This window comes from Ochotona princeps, chromosome 19, assembly GCF_030435755.1.
Source record: "Ochotona princeps isolate mOchPri1 chromosome 19, mOchPri1.hap1, whole genome shotgun sequence".
In the NCBI taxonomy this organism is placed as follows: Eukaryota; Metazoa; Chordata; class Mammalia; order Lagomorpha; family Ochotonidae; genus Ochotona; species Ochotona princeps.
In genome coordinates this window covers 32135351-32157390 of record NC_080850.1, presented here as the reverse complement: position 1 = coordinate 32157390, position 22040 = coordinate 32135351, and the positions used below count along the sequence as shown (strand labels likewise).

The 22040-nt window shown below is 41.4% G+C and overlaps 1 protein-coding gene across 1 annotated transcript in view; it reads left to right on the top strand.

Annotated features, from left to right (window-relative positions):
- The window catches only part of CTNNA1 (catenin alpha 1), a 153543-nt gene that overhangs the window by 60346 nt on the left and 71157 nt on the right, over positions 1 to 22040 (top strand). Inside the window, exons 6-7 of the mRNA XM_004586458.2 lie at positions 4159 to 4431; positions 8321 to 8524. Of these exons, the coding sequence (XP_004586515.1) occupies positions 4159 to 4431; positions 8321 to 8524 (477 nt within the window). The remainder of the gene's footprint in view (positions 1 to 4158; positions 4432 to 8320; positions 8525 to 22040) is intronic.

Genomic DNA, 22040 nt, shown 5'->3' with positions numbered 1-22040 from the left:
AAGGATACCCAGCAAGATTTCTGCTGGCAGGGTTCATCAGGTATGGGGTGGGAGTGGGCAGTAGATTTGGGTAAATAACCCACTGTGACTGCTAAAGGGATTTTTTGTTCTGGGGGAGTAAATATCTAAAATATGAAGCCTCAACTGTGGCTACTGCTCAGTGATTTGGTTATATGTGTGTTTGTATACAGGGTTGAGAGAATTAAAGACAATGATGCGCGTGTAGTATTTGATACAGTGTCAGTAGATACAGTGTCAGGAGGCCCTCCATGGTGGGCATTAGGTGAATAGTAGTATGCTGCCCATATTTCAAGTCCTAAGATGTGATCAGGCTGATTTTTTACATAAGAAATTCTGGCTTTCTAATTCTCTTTCTTACTATTATAAATGACAGTGTCACTAGATTAGGTGTACTGTCTGAGAATTTACTTAGCTTGGGCTCAGTGTGTTTTCATCATTTATTATGTTGGCTTAGTCTATTACATGAATTGTAAACCTCCCTCCATCCCCATTTGGGCTGACTTATCATGAGAAGAAATTGTTTAATAGAATGGTAATTCTATAAGTATGGCAGTCTGGCCAAATTATGGTCATTGTGTTTTTTTGTTTTGTTTTTTGTTTTTTTTTTACATGGTTGATTAGGGTCAAGAGTTAGAGGAAAGTGGGTGAGACCATTGTTCCCAAATTCTTTTTCCCTTCCTAGATGTGGGGGAGGAGGGAGATTAGGGTAGAAGGCACACATGGCCTCCTGGTAGATACACAGAGAGAAGGAGAGACAGAGATCTTTTGTCTGCTGGTTCACTCCCCAAGTGACTGCAACAGCCAAAACTGAGCTGACCTGAAGTCAGGATCCAGGAGCTTCTTCCGGATCTCCCATATGGGTGCAGGATCCCAGGCTTTGGACTGTTCCTCTGCTTTCCCAGGCCACAGGCAGGGAGCTGAAAGGGAGTAGTGGAGCAGCCAGGATGAGAACCGGCATCCATATGGGATCCCAGCGCATGCAAGGTGAGGACTTTAGCCACTAGGTTACTGCGTCGGACCCTCTTCATGTTTTCTAATTGGTGCTCTGAATCTGCTTGAGTCATAAGCCAAATAGGAAAGTTGGGAAATCATTAAGGTTAAAGTAGACCTAGCGATTTTAATTCTATAATTAAACCTCTACTTTGGCTAGCAGCTTACTTTGAATAGTAATCTAGATTTCTTCTCACCATTCTGTCTTGAGTAGAATACTTTTGATTGATTATTACAGAACAGTGATACCCTGTGATAGTGTTCATTTTCTAGAGATAAAATAAAGCATTCTAGTAGGGTAAATGATGGTAGTTAGTTTTAATTTTCATTGTAGGTTGAAGTACATTCCCCATACTTAGCTAGTAGAAGTCCGTAAGGTACACATTGTGGTGAGGGCCAGACGTTCCTCAAGTGCCTCATGGAAAATGTGCAACAGCCATGTAAGCGTAACAGTGAGCCATAGCAGCTTGTGTTGAGTCCTAGAAGTATCAGTTGTCTGAATTCATAGGGACCTGTTTTTGAATGTTCAGCCTAATGCAGCCCTTGGAAAAATTGAAAATTTTCCAATTGAGCAAAAGCAGTGCATAGAAAAATCAGTTGTTGAATTGTAATTCTGACACCTATCATATTTTTGTGATTGTGAGTGTCTTTAGTAACCTTTCTGAAGTGGTGGTAATCCAGGTTGTAGAAATGTGGAGGGAATGCTAAAGCTGGTTGATTTCAAAAGCATTTTCAAAACAGAGGACAATGTAAGTGCTTAAAGACAAATGCTTTCTTAGATGACTCCTGAGGTTGTTTGTGGTCCTGGCAAAATAGTTAGAAAATGCCAGAAATAGTTTGCATACCAGCTTGTTGGAATTTAATAGTTAGCCTAAACTCCTTGTCATGGTTTGAGTGTTGGAATAATCACTAATTGTCTAAATCGACAGGGTCCTGTTTCTGACTATTTAGTGTATTTAATGTAATGTACTGTGCTATAGGGTGTTTCGAGTTCTGCGATTTATTACTCACAAATTCAAATTCCAGATGAGATAACAGTTCTAGGAGGAAATGTAACTGTCATAGCCTACAAGGGCTGAGTAAGAATGCAAATCTAAAATACGTACTGAGATCAGGGTTTGGGAAAAGGAAGCCAAAGGAAGTTTGGTATCTTTCTAATGCTTAATTAGGAACTAATTTAGGAAGATGAGCTGTTAAACAGCTAAGTCAGACTTTTAATTGAATAATTGACTTTGGCCTTTCTTGAGTTAGTCAATTTTTTCTTACTGTTTACACATGTAATACTCATTTTTAAAGCATTTAAATCTGTACTCTAGTATTCAGTTGGTAACAATAATGTTGCAATTCTATAGTTTCATGTTAAGTACACTGCACATCTCGTGGTCGGTTATTAATATTCTCAGATCTGTTCCAAAATTCTTAGATTTGAATATTTTTAAAAAAAAACTTAATTTTTTTTGAAAAGGCAGAGTTCTGTAGAGAAGGACAGTCAAAAACAAAAATTGTTCATCCACTAGTTCACTCCCCAAATGGCTGCATCTGCCGGAGCTGAGCCGATCTGCAGCCAGGAGCCAGGAGCTTCTTCTGGGCCTCTTAGACAAGTGCAGGGTTCCAAGGCTTTGGGCCATCCTCTTCTGCTCTCTCAGTCCGTAAGTAGGGAGTTGGATGGGAAATGGAGCAGCTGCGACAGAAGTAGATGATTAGTCAGTTGAGCCAACACTAAAGCTCCAAGATTTTACACTCTTGTTATATAAAAAATTTACTTGCCAGCCCAATATAGTAGCCTAGTGGTTAAAGTTCTTGCTTTGCGTGTGCCAGGATCCCATATGGGTGCTGGTTTGTATCCTCGCTGCTCCACTTCCGTTCCAGCTCCCTGCTTTTGTCCTGAGAAAACAATCGAGGATGGCCCAAAGCCTTGGGACCCTGTACCCACGTGGAAGACCCCAAGGAAGCTCCTGGCTTCAGTTCGGCTAAGATCTGGCTGTTGCAGCCACTTGGGGAATGAACCAGTGGACCCAAGATCTTTATCTGTCTCTCCTCTCTGTAAATATGTCTTTCCATTTAAAAAATAAAAATAATTCTTCAGAAAACAATTTACTTGAGGTAGACAAGAGAAAAGGAGTGAGTGAGTGAGGAAGCACAAGTAGAGCTAGTAAGTGCTACTCCATCCTCTAGTTCATTTCCCAGATGCTTGCAGTGAGCCTTCAGAGAGCTGGGAACTCGTTGTGGTTTCCCACATGTCTGCAGAAATCCAGCTGCCTGAACCATCACAGCTGCCTCCCAGGGCACACATTACATGAACCTGGAGTCAGAAGGCACTCTGGTACCTCATCCCACTCCCCAGCTATATGTTAGCTGCTGCTGTATTTTTCATTTACCATATCTAATAGTAGATGTTAATAGTAGGACTGATGCTAAGAACATCGTATCCCTTTAATTGTGGATTACAATTAGGAGTTAAGACCACATTTATTAGATTTTTCTAATTGTGAATTGCAGTCTGTGGAGCACGTGAGTTTGAATTTTATGGCTTAATATCCTGTGAAGTCATTGATTTTGCTGTGTATTAAAGTGTGGCTTGTGTCTTAAGGTGGTCTTCAGAGAGTGGGAGTAGCTTGGCACACCCCCATTATCTATGTACACCTGGGGTGTCCTGTCCTCGTTTCACAGAACTCTTGTGACCTGTGTAACTGAAAGTTAAATACACCCTCCTCATAAAATTTTAACTCTAAATGTAGGTCTGAGTAATCTTTTAGTGTTGGTTAAGGATAGGTACACTATAATTAAGGTTTTCTGCATTATCTTTTTTATTAGTAATATACTATGTGCTTTACATGTATTATCTCATGTAATCCTCAAAACTGTACTAAGAGGTAGAATTTTTATCCGTGTGTTATAGAAATTGGTAAGTACCAAGAGTGACACCAAGGGCACAGTACTTCAGGAAAACAGAGTAGGAGATTTCATGGCCTGTGTGATTCTTCAGCTCCAGGTCTTACCTTCCTAGGCTGTATTCCTTTGTTGTTATTAACTCTCAAGTCAAATTATCAGTGTAAAACAAATGTATTTAATTAGTATAAACTCACTTGCCAAGCATGTACTGGCAAACCTGTGTAATGTGCAACCACTTTCTTTTTACTTCTGTAGGAACTGAAAGACGTGGGTCATCGGGATCAAATGGCTGCAGCTAGAGGAATCCTGCAGAAAAATATTCCAATCCTGTATACTGCATCCCAAGCATGCCTGCAGCACCCAGATGTTGCAGCATATAAGGCCAACAGGGACCTCATCTACAAGCAACTGCAGCAGGCAGTCTCTGGCATTTCCAATGCAGCCCAGGCCACATCATCTGATGATGCCTCTCAGCACCCTGGTGGCAGTGGTGGTGGTGAGCTGGCCTACGCACTCAATAACTTCGATGTAAGTTGTGCTTGGTAGAAGACTTCAGAATTTGCACCAGTGCCTAGAAGATAGCAGGTTCCTTGAGGAAATGTGATCAGACATTTGATGAAAGCTCAGTTTCATGCAGATTTGTGATCTTGAGTAAAAATTGTTAGGACTCGTCAGTCTACTTGATTTTAACTTGGCCTGAAGCATCTTTCTTTCTTTTTTCCCCCTTCAAGTATGGGTTAAATTTCTGGGTTCTTTTTATGCAGCATGTGTTTCCTATGAAGTCATTTTTTATTGAAGTGGTGAGCGTCATTAATTTCAGCACAGGTTTTAACCTTCTGGCACATGTCAAGCTGCAGGAGATACTGATGGTGAGTGCTCAGAGCCTTTGTGTGCTCGCTCTCCCCCCTGTGGGGCAGCACCACTTATTTGTTATTATTATTTTTTTTTTTTTTGCTTATCTTTAAAGATTTATTTATTTATATTGGAAAGTCAGATGTATATAGAGAGGAAGATCTTCCATATGATGATTCACTCTCCAAGTGAACGCAACAGCCAGAACTGCACGATAAGAGCTCTTCCTGGTCTCCCACGCGGATGCAGGGTGCCAAGGCTTTGGACCATCCTCCACTGCTCTCCCAGGCCACAAGCAGGGAGCTGGATGGGAAGTGGGGCTGCCAGGATTAAAACTGGTGCATTCAAGGCAAGGATTCAACCACTAGGCCACTGCGCTGGGCCTAGCACCATTTATTTTGATCAAGCACAATATAAATAATGAAGCACAAGAACTGTGGTCTTTTTTTTTTGGACAATCTTTGCATAGTTAATTAGCGCACAAAGATTCAAGGGCTACAGGAAAGTGGGTAAGACCATTATTTCTACATTTTTTTTCTGTCTCTGGGTAAAGGGGGAGACAAAGGGAGAAGCCCCACCCAACCTCCCACCCATCCCAGGTCCCCAGTGTCCCCAGTGTGGGGCATGCTCCGAGGGTCTTGCTCAACTGGTTTTGATAATTCAACAGTTATGTATTGCTGCCAATCTCGCCATTCCAAGCACGATGAAATTGCTGCAGAATACACGATTGACATAGTCCACCTTAGAGTCTCTGCCCAGTTTTTCACTGCCAACATATGGCTGGGGTAGTTGATTGATTTGTTCTGTCCTCTGTTGTGGTGCCAGGTATCCTCTGCAGGTTCCAATAGATTGCCATATCCTCCATGTGCACCTGGGTATGCTTTCTACTGCTCTGTCTGAGCCTCTGAGGAGGCTCGGCTATGACACTTGCACTCCATGGTCAGACCATGGAGTCTGCACTTCTCTTTATGGTTAGGGTTCTGAGTCCAGTTAGAACTGTGGTCTTAATCTTGCTTGTCTTTCTGTGGATTACCTACAAATACTAAAAGTACTAAAAATACAAATACTAAAAATAATGGACCAAATTAATACAGGAGAAACACGTTTAGGATTTAAACATTTTCTAGGCGTAATGCCAAATGAGTAGCTTTCATAAGCATGCCTTAGTGCTGTGCTGTGTGTGGATTGTTTTGCTTACCCTATCCTTTATACTCTGTTTATTCTGCTCTGGGTTGGTTTTGTATTTTTAATTTCTATCCACAAAGCTTTGTGGCTTCCAGCAGATGGCAGCAGCTTAAGATTTTTTTTTAAGTTTGATTTTTTTTTTAACTGATGAAGTTTTTAAGAAATTAAAGTAAGAGAAAGTTATGTTTCAGATGTCCAGCGTTCTTTATAAGTAGGGATGCTTTAAAGAAAAAGTAATGTTTTTCACATTTTTCCTTATCTTCTCTTCCGTCTTGTTTTCCTTTCTCCCCTACTCCTCCCAGTTTATCTCTGGGGGCTGATGTTGTAGCAAGTTAAACCACTGCCTGCTGTGGCAGCATTCCATATGGGTGCTAAGTTGTGTCCTGGCTGCTCTATTTCTATCCGGCTTCCTGCTAATGTGTCTGAGAAAGCAGCAGAAGATGGCTTAAGTGCTTGGCCCCTTGCCACCGCTTTAGGAGACCTGGAAGAAGCTCCTGGCTTTGGCCTTGCCTAGTCCTGAAGTTGCTGGGAAATGAACCAGCTCTTTAAAAGACCTCTGTTTGAAAAAAAAGAAACCTTTAAGAAAGAAAGCTTACTTATTTGAATAGTCTCTCTATATAGAGAGGCAGACAAATCTGATATGTATGCTGGTTCACTCCCCAGTAGTTGGGGCTGAACCAGGCTAAAGCCAAGAACCAGCAGTGTATTCTGTCTCCTAAGTGGGTGGCAGGTTTAGTTGAGCTGTTGTCTGCTTCTTCATGGGTGCATTAACAGGAAGTTAGATTGGAAGCGCAGTACCCAGGATTCAAACTGACACTCTGTTGTGTATGTTTCTCAAGTACAGCTTAATCCCTTTATGATACAATGCCTGCTGTAGTCTTCACCCTTCTTTTCTTTGCTTTATCCTTTCTTTTGGCTTTGGTTAATAATGCAAGGCTGATTTAGGGCTTTTCATGTAGAATGAAGACAGCCTTACCCATTGAATAACTGTATGATAATCTGTTAAGCTGCAGCTGATAGCCTAGAGACACAGTCATTTGTCTCCCCCTCAAGTTTGACATTGGTAGGAAGATCTTTATGGGTAGGAACTTCCTTTTGCTCTCCTATGTGGGTGGCAGAAACTCCCAGGAACATTAGCAGAAAGCTGCTTCAGAACTAGAGCAGCAAACTGTGGCCCCAGTATGCCAATATGGTATGCCAGCAGCAACTTAACATGATCTACCACAGTGTCATTCCCGGCCAACCCTGACCTTTTAAAGATTATTTATTTGGATGGCATAGAGAGATCATGTGTGAGAGAGAAAGTGAATGAACTTCCATTTGCTGGTTTACTCCCCAGCTGGTCACAATAGCTAGATCTGGGGCAGGGCTGAAACTAGGATCCAGGAACCCTATTCCAATTTTCTGCGCACATGGCAGAGCCCATGTACTTGGTGTATTTTCTGTCTCACTGGAAGGCCATTAGCAGGAGGCTGGATCAGTGGCAGAATATCCAGGACTCAAAACAGGTACTTCAGTAGCATCATGTGGGCGTTGCAGGTGGTAACTCAGCAACTACATCAAGTGCCTACCCTTTCTTAGACTTTAAGGACAATCGTCAGTGTTATGGTTTTACTTTGTGGCGAAATAACTCTGTTACTGTCATGTAGCAGTTTCGTATTTTGCATGTAAGAAAGTGAGAGAAGACTTTTAAGTTATCTTGAAATGTTCCTTTCATGAGTTGTTAATCTATGTTGGCTGACCTCTAGTTACTTAGAGTATGTATTATGGAGCTAGTAATATTTCTGCTTCTCTTTGAGGTGTCATACCTTACTCAGCATCTTTGGTTAGTATTGCTTGTACTGTTTTTGAAAAGTGCTCTACGATAGGCCAGTTTATCTGGGATGACCTGTCATCTTCAAGAAGCCTAACTTCATTTCATGTGTTGGGTTTTTTGTGTTAAATCTTGATATTTCTTTTTCTTTGTGTGTTTTTTTTTTTAAGGTTTATTTTATTTTATTTTTATTGGAAAGTCAGATATACAGAGAGGAGGAGGAAGAGAGAGAGAGGAAGATCTTCCGTCCCTTAATGTACTCCCCAAGTTACCACAATGGCTGGAGCTGAGCCAATCCAAAGCCAGGAGTCAGGAGCCTCTTCTGGGCCTCTCACGCAGGTGCAGGGTGCCAAGGCTTTGGGCTGTCCTCACCTGCTTTCCCAGGCCACTGCAAGGAGCTGGATGGGAAGTGGGGCTGCCAGGATTAGAATTGGCGCCAGTATAAGATCACGTTAGGCTATGGCACCGGGCCCAAATCTTGACATTTCTAATCAACATTTTGCGTGCCTTTTTGAAGGTAGAAAGAATAGTGATGAACACTAACACTTTGTAATGCTTCCTCTGCAGAAACAAATTATCGTGGATCCCCTGAGCTTCAGTGAGGAGCGCTTTAGGCCTTCCTTGGAGGAGCGCCTGGAAAGCATCATCAGTGGGGCTGCCCTGATGGCCGACTCGTCCTGCACCCGCGATGACCGACGTGAACGAATTGTGGCAGAATGCAACGCTGTTCGCCAGGCCCTCCAAGACCTGCTCTCGGAGTACATGGGCAATGTGAGTTTCTTCTCTTTGAAATAAGACATTTGTGTCTAGGGAATTACATGACATGGACTTGAGTGTTTTAGTTGTTAATGTCAAATATGTCCTTGCCTCCTTAGCTTTTTTTGGCTGGATCCTGTTTTTAAAGAAATGGCTAAACGGCTTTCTAAATGGCCCCTTTTCTCCAACATTTTGTTTTGAGAAACTTTAAACGCAAACCGTACACTAACATTTAGCTCTTGCCCAGACAGTGTAGATACACTTGTCTCATAGATATATCTGCATTTTTGCATATGAATATTTCTGTGTGTATGTTTATGTACAGCATACTTTTTTCTCTGAAACATTTGGAAGCGAGGTACAGACATAGTTTGCATTGAGATATTTCAGCATGTATCTTCTAAGGATGATGACCTTTTATAGCACTAAAATTTCATCACCACAAATAGGTGGCTAAGCATCTGTTTTATGGCAAATGCTTTTAGTATTTGTAATATGTATTTCAAGAGTAAATAGCTGGCACCTAAGGCGCTGAGGTCAGTTGTTCCTAATGTCTTGGCAATTGTGTGTGTGTGTTATTTGAAAAACTTATGAAGAAAGAGTTGAGAGAAAGAACTTGGATTCCATGGTTCACCTCTCAGATTGCCACAGTGACTGGAGAAGCCAGTTGGTTCATCTGGTCTCTCCCATGGGTATTAGGCACCTAAACCAATGGGCCATTTTCTGCTGTTCCACTTCCATTCCCTGAAGTGGCACGCATAGGGGATGCCAGCATTGCAGTTGATGGCTTTATTTGCTGTGCTACTGATGTTTTAGAGTTTAAAAAAATATTATTTGAAAGGCAGAGAGTGGGCAAATGCACATTTCTGTCTACTGATTGACTCACTAAATATAGGCCTGGTCCTGGTCAAAGTTGGGGGTTAGGAACTAAACCCCAGGTCTAAAAGAACTGAATTCCTGCTCCACTGCTGGATCAGTTGGAATTCTGAACCAGATAGCCAACCCGATACACTCTGGTATGAGATGTGGGTACTTTATTCATTCATTTATTTATTTATTTGTTTGTTTGCTTGTTTGTTTATTTAAGATTTATTTATTTATTATTACAAAGTCAGGTATACAGAGAGGAGGAGAGCTAGAGAGGAAGTGGAGCTGCCAGGATTAGAACCGGCACCCGTATGGGATCCTGGCACGTTCAAGGCAAGGACCTTAGCCACTAGGCCACGCCGCCAGGCCTGAGATGTGGGTACTTTATTTATAGACTACAGTTTCTATTTATTTATTTTAAAGATTTATTTTTTTTAAATATTTATTTTTATTGGAAAGTCAGATTTACAGAGAGAAAGAGACACAGTAAGAAAGATCACTTGTTCAAGTCTTTGTTTTTTGCTTACATGTGAACAGATAATGGTGAGTCAAGATGGGATTTCCATGGTGAAGATGAATGCCTTTCTTTATGTTGCTTGTGCCATATTGTGAAATTAGTGAAGCATGTTGAATTTTTTGTTTTTTTTAAAGATTTATCTGTTTCATTACAAAGTCAAACATACAGAGAGGAGAGACAGAGAGGAAGATTCTCGGTCCGATGGCCCACCCCCCAAGTGAGTCGCAACGGGCCGACGCACGCCCGATCCGAAGCCGGGAACCAGGAACCTCCTCCAGGTCTCTCACACGGGTGCAGGGTCCCAAAGCCTTGGGCCGTCCTCGACTGCCTTCCCAGGCCACAGGCAGGGAGCTGGATGGGAAGTGGAGCTGCCGGGACTAGATCCGGCGCCCATATGGGACCCCGGGGCTTTCAAGGCAAGGACTCCAGCCGTCAGGCCACGCCGCCAGGCCCAGCATGTTGAATTTTTTAAAGCTTATGCTGTGTTTTGATTGTGGGAAGTTTACCTTAAACAAGTAATATAGGTTTAGTTAAATCATATGGAAAAAAGTTGGTAAGTCAGTAGATACATTATGACTCATTTAAAAATCTGTAATCTTCAGCATTGGAAAATATTTTTTCTATTGATGAGTGGTTCACAATATTGGGGTTTAAAATTAAAGCAAAGGACCGATAGTATGTTTGCAGTTCATTTGTCTGTTGTATAGTGGTAGAAATGTAGTGTGATGATGTCTGGTGTAGCTAAGATTGGGAAGCTACTTTGGAAATACCATTGGTGGGGAAGATGTGATGAATCTGTTCTGCTTGTCCCTTCTAGAGCTGTCTAGTTAAGAATCAGAACTCCTTGGAGTCCTGGAGTTGGTCAGGCTCTTTGATCAACATCCTTGGTTATTGGTCTGATTTCTTTATGGAGAAGAGATGAGGAAACATTTTTGGTTTTTTGTGTTGTTTTGTTTTCTAACAAGGGAATATGAATATATATATATATATATATATATATATTATATATATATATATATATATGTATAAAACTTAATTTTTGGACCTGAAAAATGTAGCATTTATTAAAATATTTATTTGTGTTTGAAAGGCAGAATTAAAGAGGGAAAATGGGGGGAAGAGAGATCTACCTGCTGGTTCGCACCTAGATGGCCACAGTGGCTGAAGCTAGACCTGTGTAAAGCTTCTTATGGGTTTCCAGTGTGAATACAGGGGTCCATGGACTTGGAATATCCTCTGCTTCTTTCCCAGGCCATTAGCAGGAAGCTGGATCAGAAGTGGAGCAGTGGACCAAGAGCAATAGCCTAGTGGCTAAATTCTCACCTTGAAACCACTGGGATCCCAGATGGGCACTGGTTCATTTCCCTCCTGCTCCGCTTCCCATTCAGTTCCCTGCTTGTGGCCTGGGAAAGCAGTGGAGAATGGCCCAAAGTCTGGAGACCTTGCACCCATGTGGGAGACTGGGAGGAAGTAACTGGCTTCTGGCTTTGGGTCAGCTTAGCTCTGCCCATTGTGGCCACTTAGGGAGTGGACCAGCAGACATAAGATCTTTCTTACTGTGTCTCCTTCTCTCTGTGAATCTGACTTTCCAGTATCCTTAAAACAAAACACAACAAAACTTGAGCAGCTGGGACTCGAACTGGAACCCATATAGAATTTCGGTGCTGCAGGCTGAGATTTAGGTTGCTGTGCCATAGCACTTATCCCCAAAATTAGCCTGCAGTAGATTTTTAAAATTTTAAGTCCCAACTGATTGCCTTGACAGATCCAGATTAAATGATTTTGACCACAGCACAGTATATGTCCTGTGGGTCACAAGTTCCCCACCTCTGTCCTTGGAGGGTAATAGTGGCATGCAAATAGTGCTCCTTTTCATGCCACAGTTGTTAGAAAGGTGGGTAATGTGCATTCATACCGAAGATAAGGAGATTATTTGAAATGCAGAGTTATAGATAGATACAAAATTGAAGACTATCAAGATAGTCCTCAGTTTGATGGTTCATTTCCCAAACATCTGTGATGACTAAATCTGGTCCAGTCCAAAACTTGGACTCTGGAATTCTATCTAGGTATCCCATGTGTGTTAGGGCACCCCCCCCCCGCCCCAACAGTGGAAGGCTATCTTTCACTGTTTTTCCAGATGTAATAGGCGGTAGCTGGATCAAAAATGGAATGATTGGAACTTGACCCAGTGCTCATTGATGCTGATGGTAGTACTCTAGGTGACAGCTGAAATGGGGGTTGTTGGGAACTGAAATTCATGTACCTTGTGACATCCTTGAAAATATTTTCTTGAGATTCAGAAATCTATTTTAGGAGATCCTCTCATGGAATGTTTTTCCTAAAAGCGAAGTCATGTAGGCTTGGTCCTGTCAAGAAAGCATTGGAGTAAAGATAAAGAGAGCAATGGTGTGTAAGGAATGCTTAGAACTACAAAGCCTTTGGAAGGAATATAAGCAACTGAACATTGCAAAAACATTTAGGACCTCTATTGACAATCAGAACTGCTTGTCACTCAGTTTGTATTGAGTATGTGTTATGTACCAAGCTTTGTGTAGGTGTCTAGTCAGAGGCTGAATGAGGCCCAGGTCCCTTCCGGAATGTTCACAGAACATTCATAGAGTATTGTCATAGGTATAGCTAAGATGTTGCAGGAATTACAAGGAGGATAAGGTTATTTCTTGTTGGTAAATTGAAACATTTCCTTAATACATTCTTTTGGTTAGTTCTGTTTAAATTTTGATTGCCGGAGTCCAGCTCCAGCTGAGTTCGGAACTTAAGGGTGCATGGATGAGGCACAAAGAAGAAAGAGACGGACCACTAGGATTCCTTGATCATAATGGACAATGCGGGGAAAGCTGTCCGCTTTATTTATACAGAAACAGTCAAACTCTGGTCAAGTGGGTATTTCTAAGGATAATTCTGCCATTTGCTTTACCTAAAAACAATAGAAGTTCCTACCACAATTCTTATTCTGCACCTTAATCTTGTATCACAAAGAAAATGAGAACCTAAAGATCAAGGAAAGAATGAAACCCTAAATATAGGTCCCTTGATTAGGGTAAGGTCAATGGGGACAGCCAAGACAGTAGGAATAATAGAAGGCCCTTTTGTAAGACATTATTATTGACATTAACCTCCAAGCTCACATTGAGTAAAATTTTGGCCAGCTCCACAGTAGCAAACAATGCCTGGATGGATTAGAATTCTTATGCAGGGTGGTCCGTATCCATGCAAAGGAAGGTGGAGCTGCATTCAGGTGGTTGTAGAGTCATCCGCTCGGGCCCTGCTGCACAGCAGGAAGTTCCTTGTGGCCCTGCCTACAATGGAACAATACTCTTCACACCCTCATGTCCCCCACATCCACTGCACGGACCCCAACATTTGATTTTTAAAAAATTAGACCATTAAGTGTGTTATTTAGAGGATTGAAACTAGTTGCGGTAGTTAATCCTTGCTCAGTTTGTGAAGCATTATATATATAGAGAGTGATAAAGTGCAAGGGGTTACATATATTTTCACTTTCAATTTCCTTTATTCTTTCCGTTATTGACATCTTTATAGATATGCAGTTTAAGTCTATTTTTTTTGCAGTTGTTTTTCATGGTACAAATTTATTTGTATAGGGGACTAGCCCTCCCCCTCCTCATCCTCTCTTCTGCCCTGTGTCATCCTCCTCCTGTTTGTCCCCAAGTTATTACAATGGCATAGTCATTCATTTTCACCTTTACAAGATTATTTTTTCTAGTAGATAAATGAATAAATATTACAGTATGACAAAAGCCTGTCCCTGCTCTTGTTCTGAAGTATGGCATTATTCCAAAGGTTGCAGTCTACATTGTTTCTTTGGTGCTTGAAGTTTCACACTTAATTGTATACTTTGTTGAATTTCTTGAGCAGTTATATTTCCTTTATTCATGTTTCTGCAACTAGATTTACACTTTTGGGAGGTAGTAAGTATTTAAAAATATGCTTTCTTGATCTTGTGTAATGCTACATGAGGTACTTAATAAGTGCTTGTTTAATGAACTCATGCTGACTTGGGAGAATGAATAACAGGAACAATTTTGGTTATTCATGCTGCTAAGAATACATTAGTGGGGAAAAAACCCCGAAAAATCTCTGTCCTTCAGGAAGGAGGCTGTGAGTGGTTTGCCTTGACTTCCTGTAAATCTTTCAATATCTAGATTCCATTTGTAGAAACTAAGAACTCTGAAATCAGCAGTTTCTTAAAGTGATACCTTAAAACAGAGTGAGAACCAAGTTCCATTTTTTAAGGCTCCATGGGCCAAGAGATGAGCAGTCTTAATGTTCTTGTTCTTATTATGCTTTGCAGTGGAGGGTAGTCTTGAGCCTATAGCTAATATACTACACATTTGCTCTTACTTAACATTATAGAAGTGCCACCAGTATATGGCAGTGGACGTTTCGTAGCCCTTCCTGGATCCTTGTTGTCCCACAAATGACGTTCAGGTTTCCTTCAAGGGATTGTGATTGTGTCTTCTCTTTCAGCCTAAATTTGCTTACCTGCCAGGGTTCTTCAGAAGCAAGAACAGCTTCTGGATGGGTATTATAATCTTAAAATGTTTAAAAATGAATAGATTGACATTTAAGTTATTACCATTTTATTTTTTTCTTGATTAAAAATCAGGTGTACATTAAATCATTGAACCACTATCACTATTCACATTAGGGATATATGTTTCTGGAGTTTTCCTTTTATATAGAATATTTAAAAAGATTTTTTTAACCTTTTTTTTCTTCATTTTTCAGACAATTAGATGAATTATAAAACAACTTACGGTCGGGTTAATGGGTTAAAATCTCTGTTCCTTAAATGTGCAGCCTCACCGGGTACCGGTTGTGTTTCCTCTTTCCCTGAGAGCTTTAGGAAGACCATGTGCTTTACACAGCATTGTCTTGGCACTCGTCCTGAGTGTGTTCCTGTCTCTCCTTTTTAGAGCATGTCTTTTCTCAGTGGCTTAACTGCTTGGAAGTTAGGTTACTTATCTGCATACCTGTCTTTAATTCCTCCCTCCCCAACATTTCTCTTCCAAAATCTGAAATCTAAAAATGTTTAAGGCGGTATCTAAACCACAAAGAACCCTCTGTCTTTGAAGTGGAATTCCATCTGGTTTGTTCTGAACAGTTTTGTTCAGCAAGTTGTGGTAATGTGTTAGCAGCTGGAGTTAGAACCTGGGATTAATAAAATTCAACCACGTACTGTGGGCTTCAGTAACAGCCTCTGTGCTGTTCAGAATGGGTACAGCTAGCCATGTCTATCTGTTGGGCACTTTGAATGTGACAGATTCACATTGATAAATCACATGCATCTCTACCTAGAAACCAGTCATTTTCAAAGCCTTCAAAGAATACAAAAAAAGGATGTAAAATATTTGATAGAATTCTGAATATATTGGGAAAGTAAAATCTAATTTTTACTAATTGAGCCTAATTTTATGTATTTTCTTAATTACAACTACTGGAAAATTAGTCTATGTTCTTGGCTTATGTTCTTAGCATATATTGGACTTCTTTCTAGTGGACCAAACAGCTAATTTGAATAGGTAAGAGTTTAGTATCCTTAGGCGGGTGTTGTGGCAAAGAGAGTGAAGCTGCTACCTGTGACACTTGCATCATATATGCACTGGTTCTGATCTGAGCTGCTCCACCTCAGACCCAGCTCCCTGCTGATGAGACTGGGATAATAGTAGAAGATGGCCCGTCTTGGGGTGCTGCTTCACAGGTGTGAGACCTAGAGCAAGGTATTGGCTTCAGCCTGGCCTTGCCTGGTCTAGCCTTGGTGTTGCAGCCATTTGAGGAGCTAATCAGCAGATGGAAAAACTATGTATCTTTCTTTCAAATAAATAAATAGAATAAATAAATCTTTTTTCTTTTTTTTTTTCAAAGTTTAGCAGTCATTTTTTCATTGAGTTACAGAATGGAGGATTGATCCACACATAGTAGCAATGTTAGCTTGTACTTTGTTATATTTAAATCTATAGTTTTAGGAAGCATAAATGGTGCATCTCAGGAACCAAAAAGGATATACTGCTTAGAGATTAATTTTATCTTTGTTCTAACTCAAAAACATTGGACATGGAGGTTGTAGAATACCAAAACAGTGCAGTAATGGCAGTATTAAAAGATTCAACTGGACATATATTTGAGGAATTTGGTTATGTTACTATATCAGAAATAAAATTCTAATTGGATTTTGGTTATTTGACTTATGAATAGTATGCAGCTAAAGGTCACTTTTAAACATCTTTAGAAAATATATATTGTTACTATAGTGAAGGGAAGCACTCAATTTAGATGCTAATCCCTTCCAGGTTTGTAAAGCTCTTTCTGGAGCCACTTTAGCATAGTCAGAGCTCCCCAGCCTGTGAAGGACTCTGAAAAGCCTGCTACTGCATTATAGTTTGTCCTGCACTGTTTTCTTAAAAATTATTGGGATAGTTTTTTTTAAAAAAATTATTAGGGTAGCTTAGTGTGTTTTCTCCCCTCCATCCCCATAATAGCTGATTATACATTGCCTAATCCCAACACTCACTTTTGTGTGTAGCATTCCATATTGTATACTTGTATGTGCTCTTTTCTTACCTTTAAAACTGGTATGTGGTAGAAAAGATTAGCCGAACTATTTTTTTCTTTTTTTTTTTTTTTAAAGATTTTATTATTATTGGAAAGCCAGATACACAGAGAGGAGGAGAGACAGAGAGGAAGATCTTCCATCCGATGTTTCACTCCCCAAGTGAGCCACAACGGGCCGGTGCACGCCGATCCGATGCCGGGAACCAGGAACCTCTTCCGGGTCTCCCACGCGGGTGCAGTGTCCCAGTGCATTGGGCCGTCCTCGACTGCTTTCCCAGGCCACAAGCAGGGAGCTGGATGGGAAGTGGAGCTGCCGGGATTAGAACCAGCGCCCATATGGGATCCCGGGGCTTTCAAGGCGAGGACTTTAGCCGCTAGGCCACGCCGCCGGGCCCGATTAGCCGAACTATTACTACTTATATGGTGGCTGTTGTATTTTCTAGGAGACATTGTTATCCATTTCACACTAATAATAATCCTATTGGTTTTTAGTTGCTTAAAAGTGTATAATTAGGGCCTAGTGCCATGGCTCAATTGGCTAATCCTCTGCTTTACAAGTACCAGGATCCCATATGGGTGATAGTTCATGTCCCGGCTGTTCCACTTTCTATCCAGGCTCTCTTCTTATGATCTGGGAAAGCATTCTTCTTATGGCTTGGTATTGACTTAGCTCTGGCCATTGCAGCCACTTAGGAGGGTGAACCAGCATGTAGAAGTTCTTTGTCTCTCTTCTTTGTAAATCTGCATTCCAATAAAAATACATACATACATTTTTTAAAAAATTATGTGATACATACAGCTTCAATTTAAACTGCAATCTTTCTTAACATTTCATACTTTTACTGTTCTATATTTTTCCAAGCCAACAGATTTGATTTTATATCATCTTTAATAGTGGCAAAATTTTCCATTAAAATGCCCCCAAACCAAAGTGTCCCAGGTTAAATAAGACAGAAATGTGAGTGTTGTAGCTACTTGAAATACATAGAGCATAAAAGCTTTGTTGAGCGTACTCCAATGCAAGATTTTCTCGTGGAGTTTCAGTGCCATGTTTAAAATATCTAATGTGCAGCTTCTATAGGATAAGTTTTGTTGTACAGTTACGTCTTTAAACTTTGTTTACAAGTGATTCTCGTTTGTATTAATGGATCAAAATTCTATAGCTGTACTGGAAGATGACTTCATATATTTATTAGTGAAGATCTTTAAGTTTTTATTTGAAAGACAAAGAGAGATAATCTTTCCTCCATTGGGTCACTCTGCAAATGGCCACTGTGAATGGGCCTCTTCAAGGCTTCCCATGTGGGTAGAGAGGTCCAAGTGCTAGAGCCATTTTTTCAGGCACATTAGCAGGGAGATGGATAAGAAGTGGAGCAGCTAGGTCTTGAACTGGTGCTCATTTTGCATGCGAGTACTTCTGGTAGTGGCTTAACTTGCAGAGCCACAGCACTGACCCTAAAGAAGCCAGGAGCTTCTTGTGGGTCTCCTACGTGGCTGCAGGGCCCCAAAGCATTGGGACGTCCTCGACTGTTTTCCCAGGCCACAAGCATGGAGCTGGATGGGCCGCTGGGCCGCTGGGCCGCTGGGATGAGAACTGGTGCCCATGTGGGGTCCTGGCCATGGTTAGAATCCACTAGACTACTGTGCCAGGCACATTGGAGATTTCAAAAAAAAAAAAAAAAAACTTTTAAAAAAGATTTATTTATTGGAAAGGCAGATACATATACAGAGAGAAGGAGATACACAGAGAAAGATCTTCCATCTGCTGATTCACTGAAGTGGCTGCAACAGCTGGAGCTGAGCTGATCTGAAGCCAGGAGCTTCCTCTGGGTCTCCCACGTGGGTGCAGGAAGCCAAGGCTTTCGGCCATCCTCAGCTGCTTTTCCAAGACATCAGTAGGAAGCTGGATGGTAAGTGGAGCAGCCATGACACAAAACTAGCATCCATATGCATTCCTGGAGGTTGCAAGGCAAGGATTTAGCTTCTAGACTATAGTGGCTTTCCCACAATGCGGACTTTTAAAAGACCATGGATTTTTATTTTTATTTTTATTGTTCTTATAAAACAGCAGAGCATGTATAAACTATCAATATTGAGTCAACGGGAAAGATGGGTTGGTATTCACTGACACTGGCGAGTAATGAAGAATCAGTAGAAGATACAGAATCAGGAATTAGTGCCCTGGGAATGGCAACCCTTGACATGGGAGAAATAAAACAAAATTCTATGTGGTAGCATCCTGTTTGCCCTGTGAGTGGGTAGCTCATTGATGATATTGTAAGAGGTCTTAGGAAATGTTGGTTCACCCCCTCCCCCTTTTAATTGGCTGCTTTTTAAGAAGTTTCTGTTTAAGAAGCCAACACTGACTCAGACTCTGTAGTGATAAGGAGGTTTTGGAGAGATGTTTGGCCATCTTATTATTTTTATATTATAACATCTTAGATTGACAGCTTTCTTTTGGTGTGGATTTAGCGTTTGATAGTTTTTCTCAGGCTCAAGAAAATGAGCTGCTAAGGTAGAGGCATAGAAAACTATTCTACTTAGCCTGTAGACTGTGACGCGTTAAGAACTAGTGACTGCCAAAGGAAATGTCAAACATTGAGCTAGTCTACTTTGGCAGCTGAGAATCTGGTGAATCAACAGTTTTAGGTCGTGGATATTTAATGTGGATGGAGGCAGAGTATGTGACGTTCTTTAGGTCCTGTTAAGGTCAGTGTAGTCAGACTTGGAGACCATTTGTGCTGTTCTATACCTAAGAAAGGCATAATCTATAGAATAAGTGTGGCTACTAGTTATGCAGATATTCTTTTGAGACTTTTAAAAAATGTAGTTGCAGGCTTTGTCATTCAGTATGTTAAATATCTATTTAGGAAACTTAAAGAGCATGTTCCCACTCCTGGTTTCACTATTTTATTGCCCACGATGATGAGGGTGGAGGGTTGGGAGGGAGTACACTGAAGCTTAGAGCTAGGAACTCGCTGATTTTTCTGACTGGGTGACAGGGACTCAGCTACGTGAACTATGACATCACATCACTGCTGCCTCCCAGATCCCTTGTTAATAGCTGGGATTAGCCGCCAGAAACGAACCCAAATATCTCTGCTATGGGATGTGAGCATCTGAAGTAACTTCTTTACTGCTAGACCAGGTCCCTGTGCCATCTTTATTTTTATTTAGTAGTTCATAGGTGCAGAGTGATGTATTTGTGTGAGAGGCATAGATAAGTGTTTTAATTGTCTTGCTTCCTGTTTGTCAACAGAAATTATCCTCAGGGTGGAGTGGTATTTTAACTCTGCGGTTCAGATGCCCACAACCCTTATGGAAATGCCTGGGTGTGTATCCTGGCTCTGGCTGCTCCTTTGAACCCTGCAAGGCCATGGACGAGGACCTAAGGGTTTGGCTTCTTGCCACCCTTGGGGAAGTTCTGGTGTCCTGGCCTTGGCCTGACCCAGCCCTGGCTGTTAGTGGCATTTGAGGAGTGAGCCAGTGGATGGAAAAGCTCTGTCACTCTACCTTGAAGTAAATAAACAAGTCTTAAAAAGTAAAAAAATTCAGCAATCCTGTTGGACAGATGTCATTTCCAGCTCTGTTTCATCTAAAAAAAGGATTTAGTTTATTAGGAAGTTAGATTTACAGAGAGAAGGACAGAGAAAGATCTTCCGTCAACTGGCTTCCAAGTGGCTGCAATGGCCAGAGCTGAGCCGATCTGAAGCAAATAGCCAGAAACAACTTCCGGGTCTCTCATGCTGGTACAGGGTCCCAAGGGTTTGGGTTGTCCTCAACTGCTTTCCCAATCCACAAGCAGGGAGCTGGCCGGCACCCATATGGAATCCTGGTGCATACAAGGCGAGGACTCTAGGCATTTAGGCTACCATGCTGGGCCCTGTTTTTCATTTTTATGTGAAGAACTGGTGGGTCTGTATTATATGCAGATTGCTAGCCTGTAAATTGTTAGTCCTTTGGATTCTTGTTTGAAGATTATCATATAATGATTTAGAGTTATGTATTTGCACATCTTTTATGTTAATATATTTGGGATTTCTTTGGAGTCAGAAATACGGTGGTTCTAGGGGCACATTTGGCGTGCATAAATATGTAGTTGTTTTTTGAAGCTTTTTTCCCCCCATATCTCCTCGGGCTTAAATGATATATAAAAACTTGTATTAGAGTTTAAAGTGAAGTGGTTTGTTTAATCAGTGTTAATTTGTTTTGTCTCCCTACAGTAGCTTTTTATTCTTTTTCCCCCCATGGGTAGTGCTTACAGTTCAGTGGCATGGGTTTTCAGTTTATGTCAGTTTTTTTCCTGTCTTTGTGATATGTCTGTGGGACCAGCCAGGTCAGGCCTGGTCAAGCAAGACTATGCTTCAGGCTGCCAATCCATTACCTTTGAAACCAGGGAGCTGGGCTGGGCTGGGCTAGGCTAGGCTAGGCTAGGCTTGGCTTCCCTGTTTCCTGTTTTGGTCCTCTTTTCCCTCCTGACTTCTCTCTTTTTGTTCTGTTGATTCATTTATTTGCAACTTAGCGTGACTGAGACAGATAGAGACATACACAGAGGAAAGGAAGAAGAATGAGAATCTTCATCTACTAGTTCATTCCTTAAATGGCTGGCTCCTGGAACACCATCCAAAGTCTCCCAAATGAGTGGTCTGTGCCCAAGTATTTAGGCATTCTGTCCCTCTGCTTCCCATGCGCATTGACAAGAAGCTAGATCGGAAGTTGAGCAACTGGAACTTAGCATTCAGTGATCCTGAAGCTTCATCACAGCAGTTTGTTCATTTCCATTGTAGAAGCAAGTGTGAGGGCCTGGCACGGTAACCTGGTGGCCTAAAGTCCTCGCCTTGTGTGTGCTGGGATTCCATATGGATGTTGGTTCGTTATTCTGGCTGCTCCACTTCCCTTCCAGCTCCCTGCCTATGGCCTGGGAAAGCACTAGAGGATGGCCCAAATCCTTGGGACCCTGCACCTGTGTGTGGGAGATCCGGAGGCGGTTCCTGGCTCCTGGCTTTGGATAGGATCCTCTCTGGCTGTTGCGGCTACTTTAGTAGTGAACCCAGTGGACAAAAGATTTTTGTCTCTCCTCCTCTCTGTCAGTCTGACTTTCAATAAAAATAAATCATTTAAAAAAAAAAAAGCCAGTAAGAATTTTCCAAGCATAAAACAGGTCTTCCCTACTCTGTAGCTCTCCATAAATTGAGAGCTACTAACAAGAGGTCGGACTAACCCTAAGTATTTGTTTTCAGGATAGGATTTTTTTCATTAATGTTAGTTTGCTATAAGCTTTATTATTTTTGTCCACTGGTACTTGCTATAATATGTGCTAAAATCCACATGCAAAGGAGTTTCTCAATTCTTGTTGCCTCAGTTCACGCACAGTGGTGCTGTGGTCCTTGTGGTGCTGGCATCCCATACAGGTACTGTTTGACATTCTGACTGCTCCACTTTTGCTCCTGATTTTCCCAATGTGTTTGGAAAGCATCAGAAGATGACGCAAGTGCTAGGGACCCCGTATCCATGTGGGAGACTCAGATGAAGCTTCTGGCTTCAGTCTGG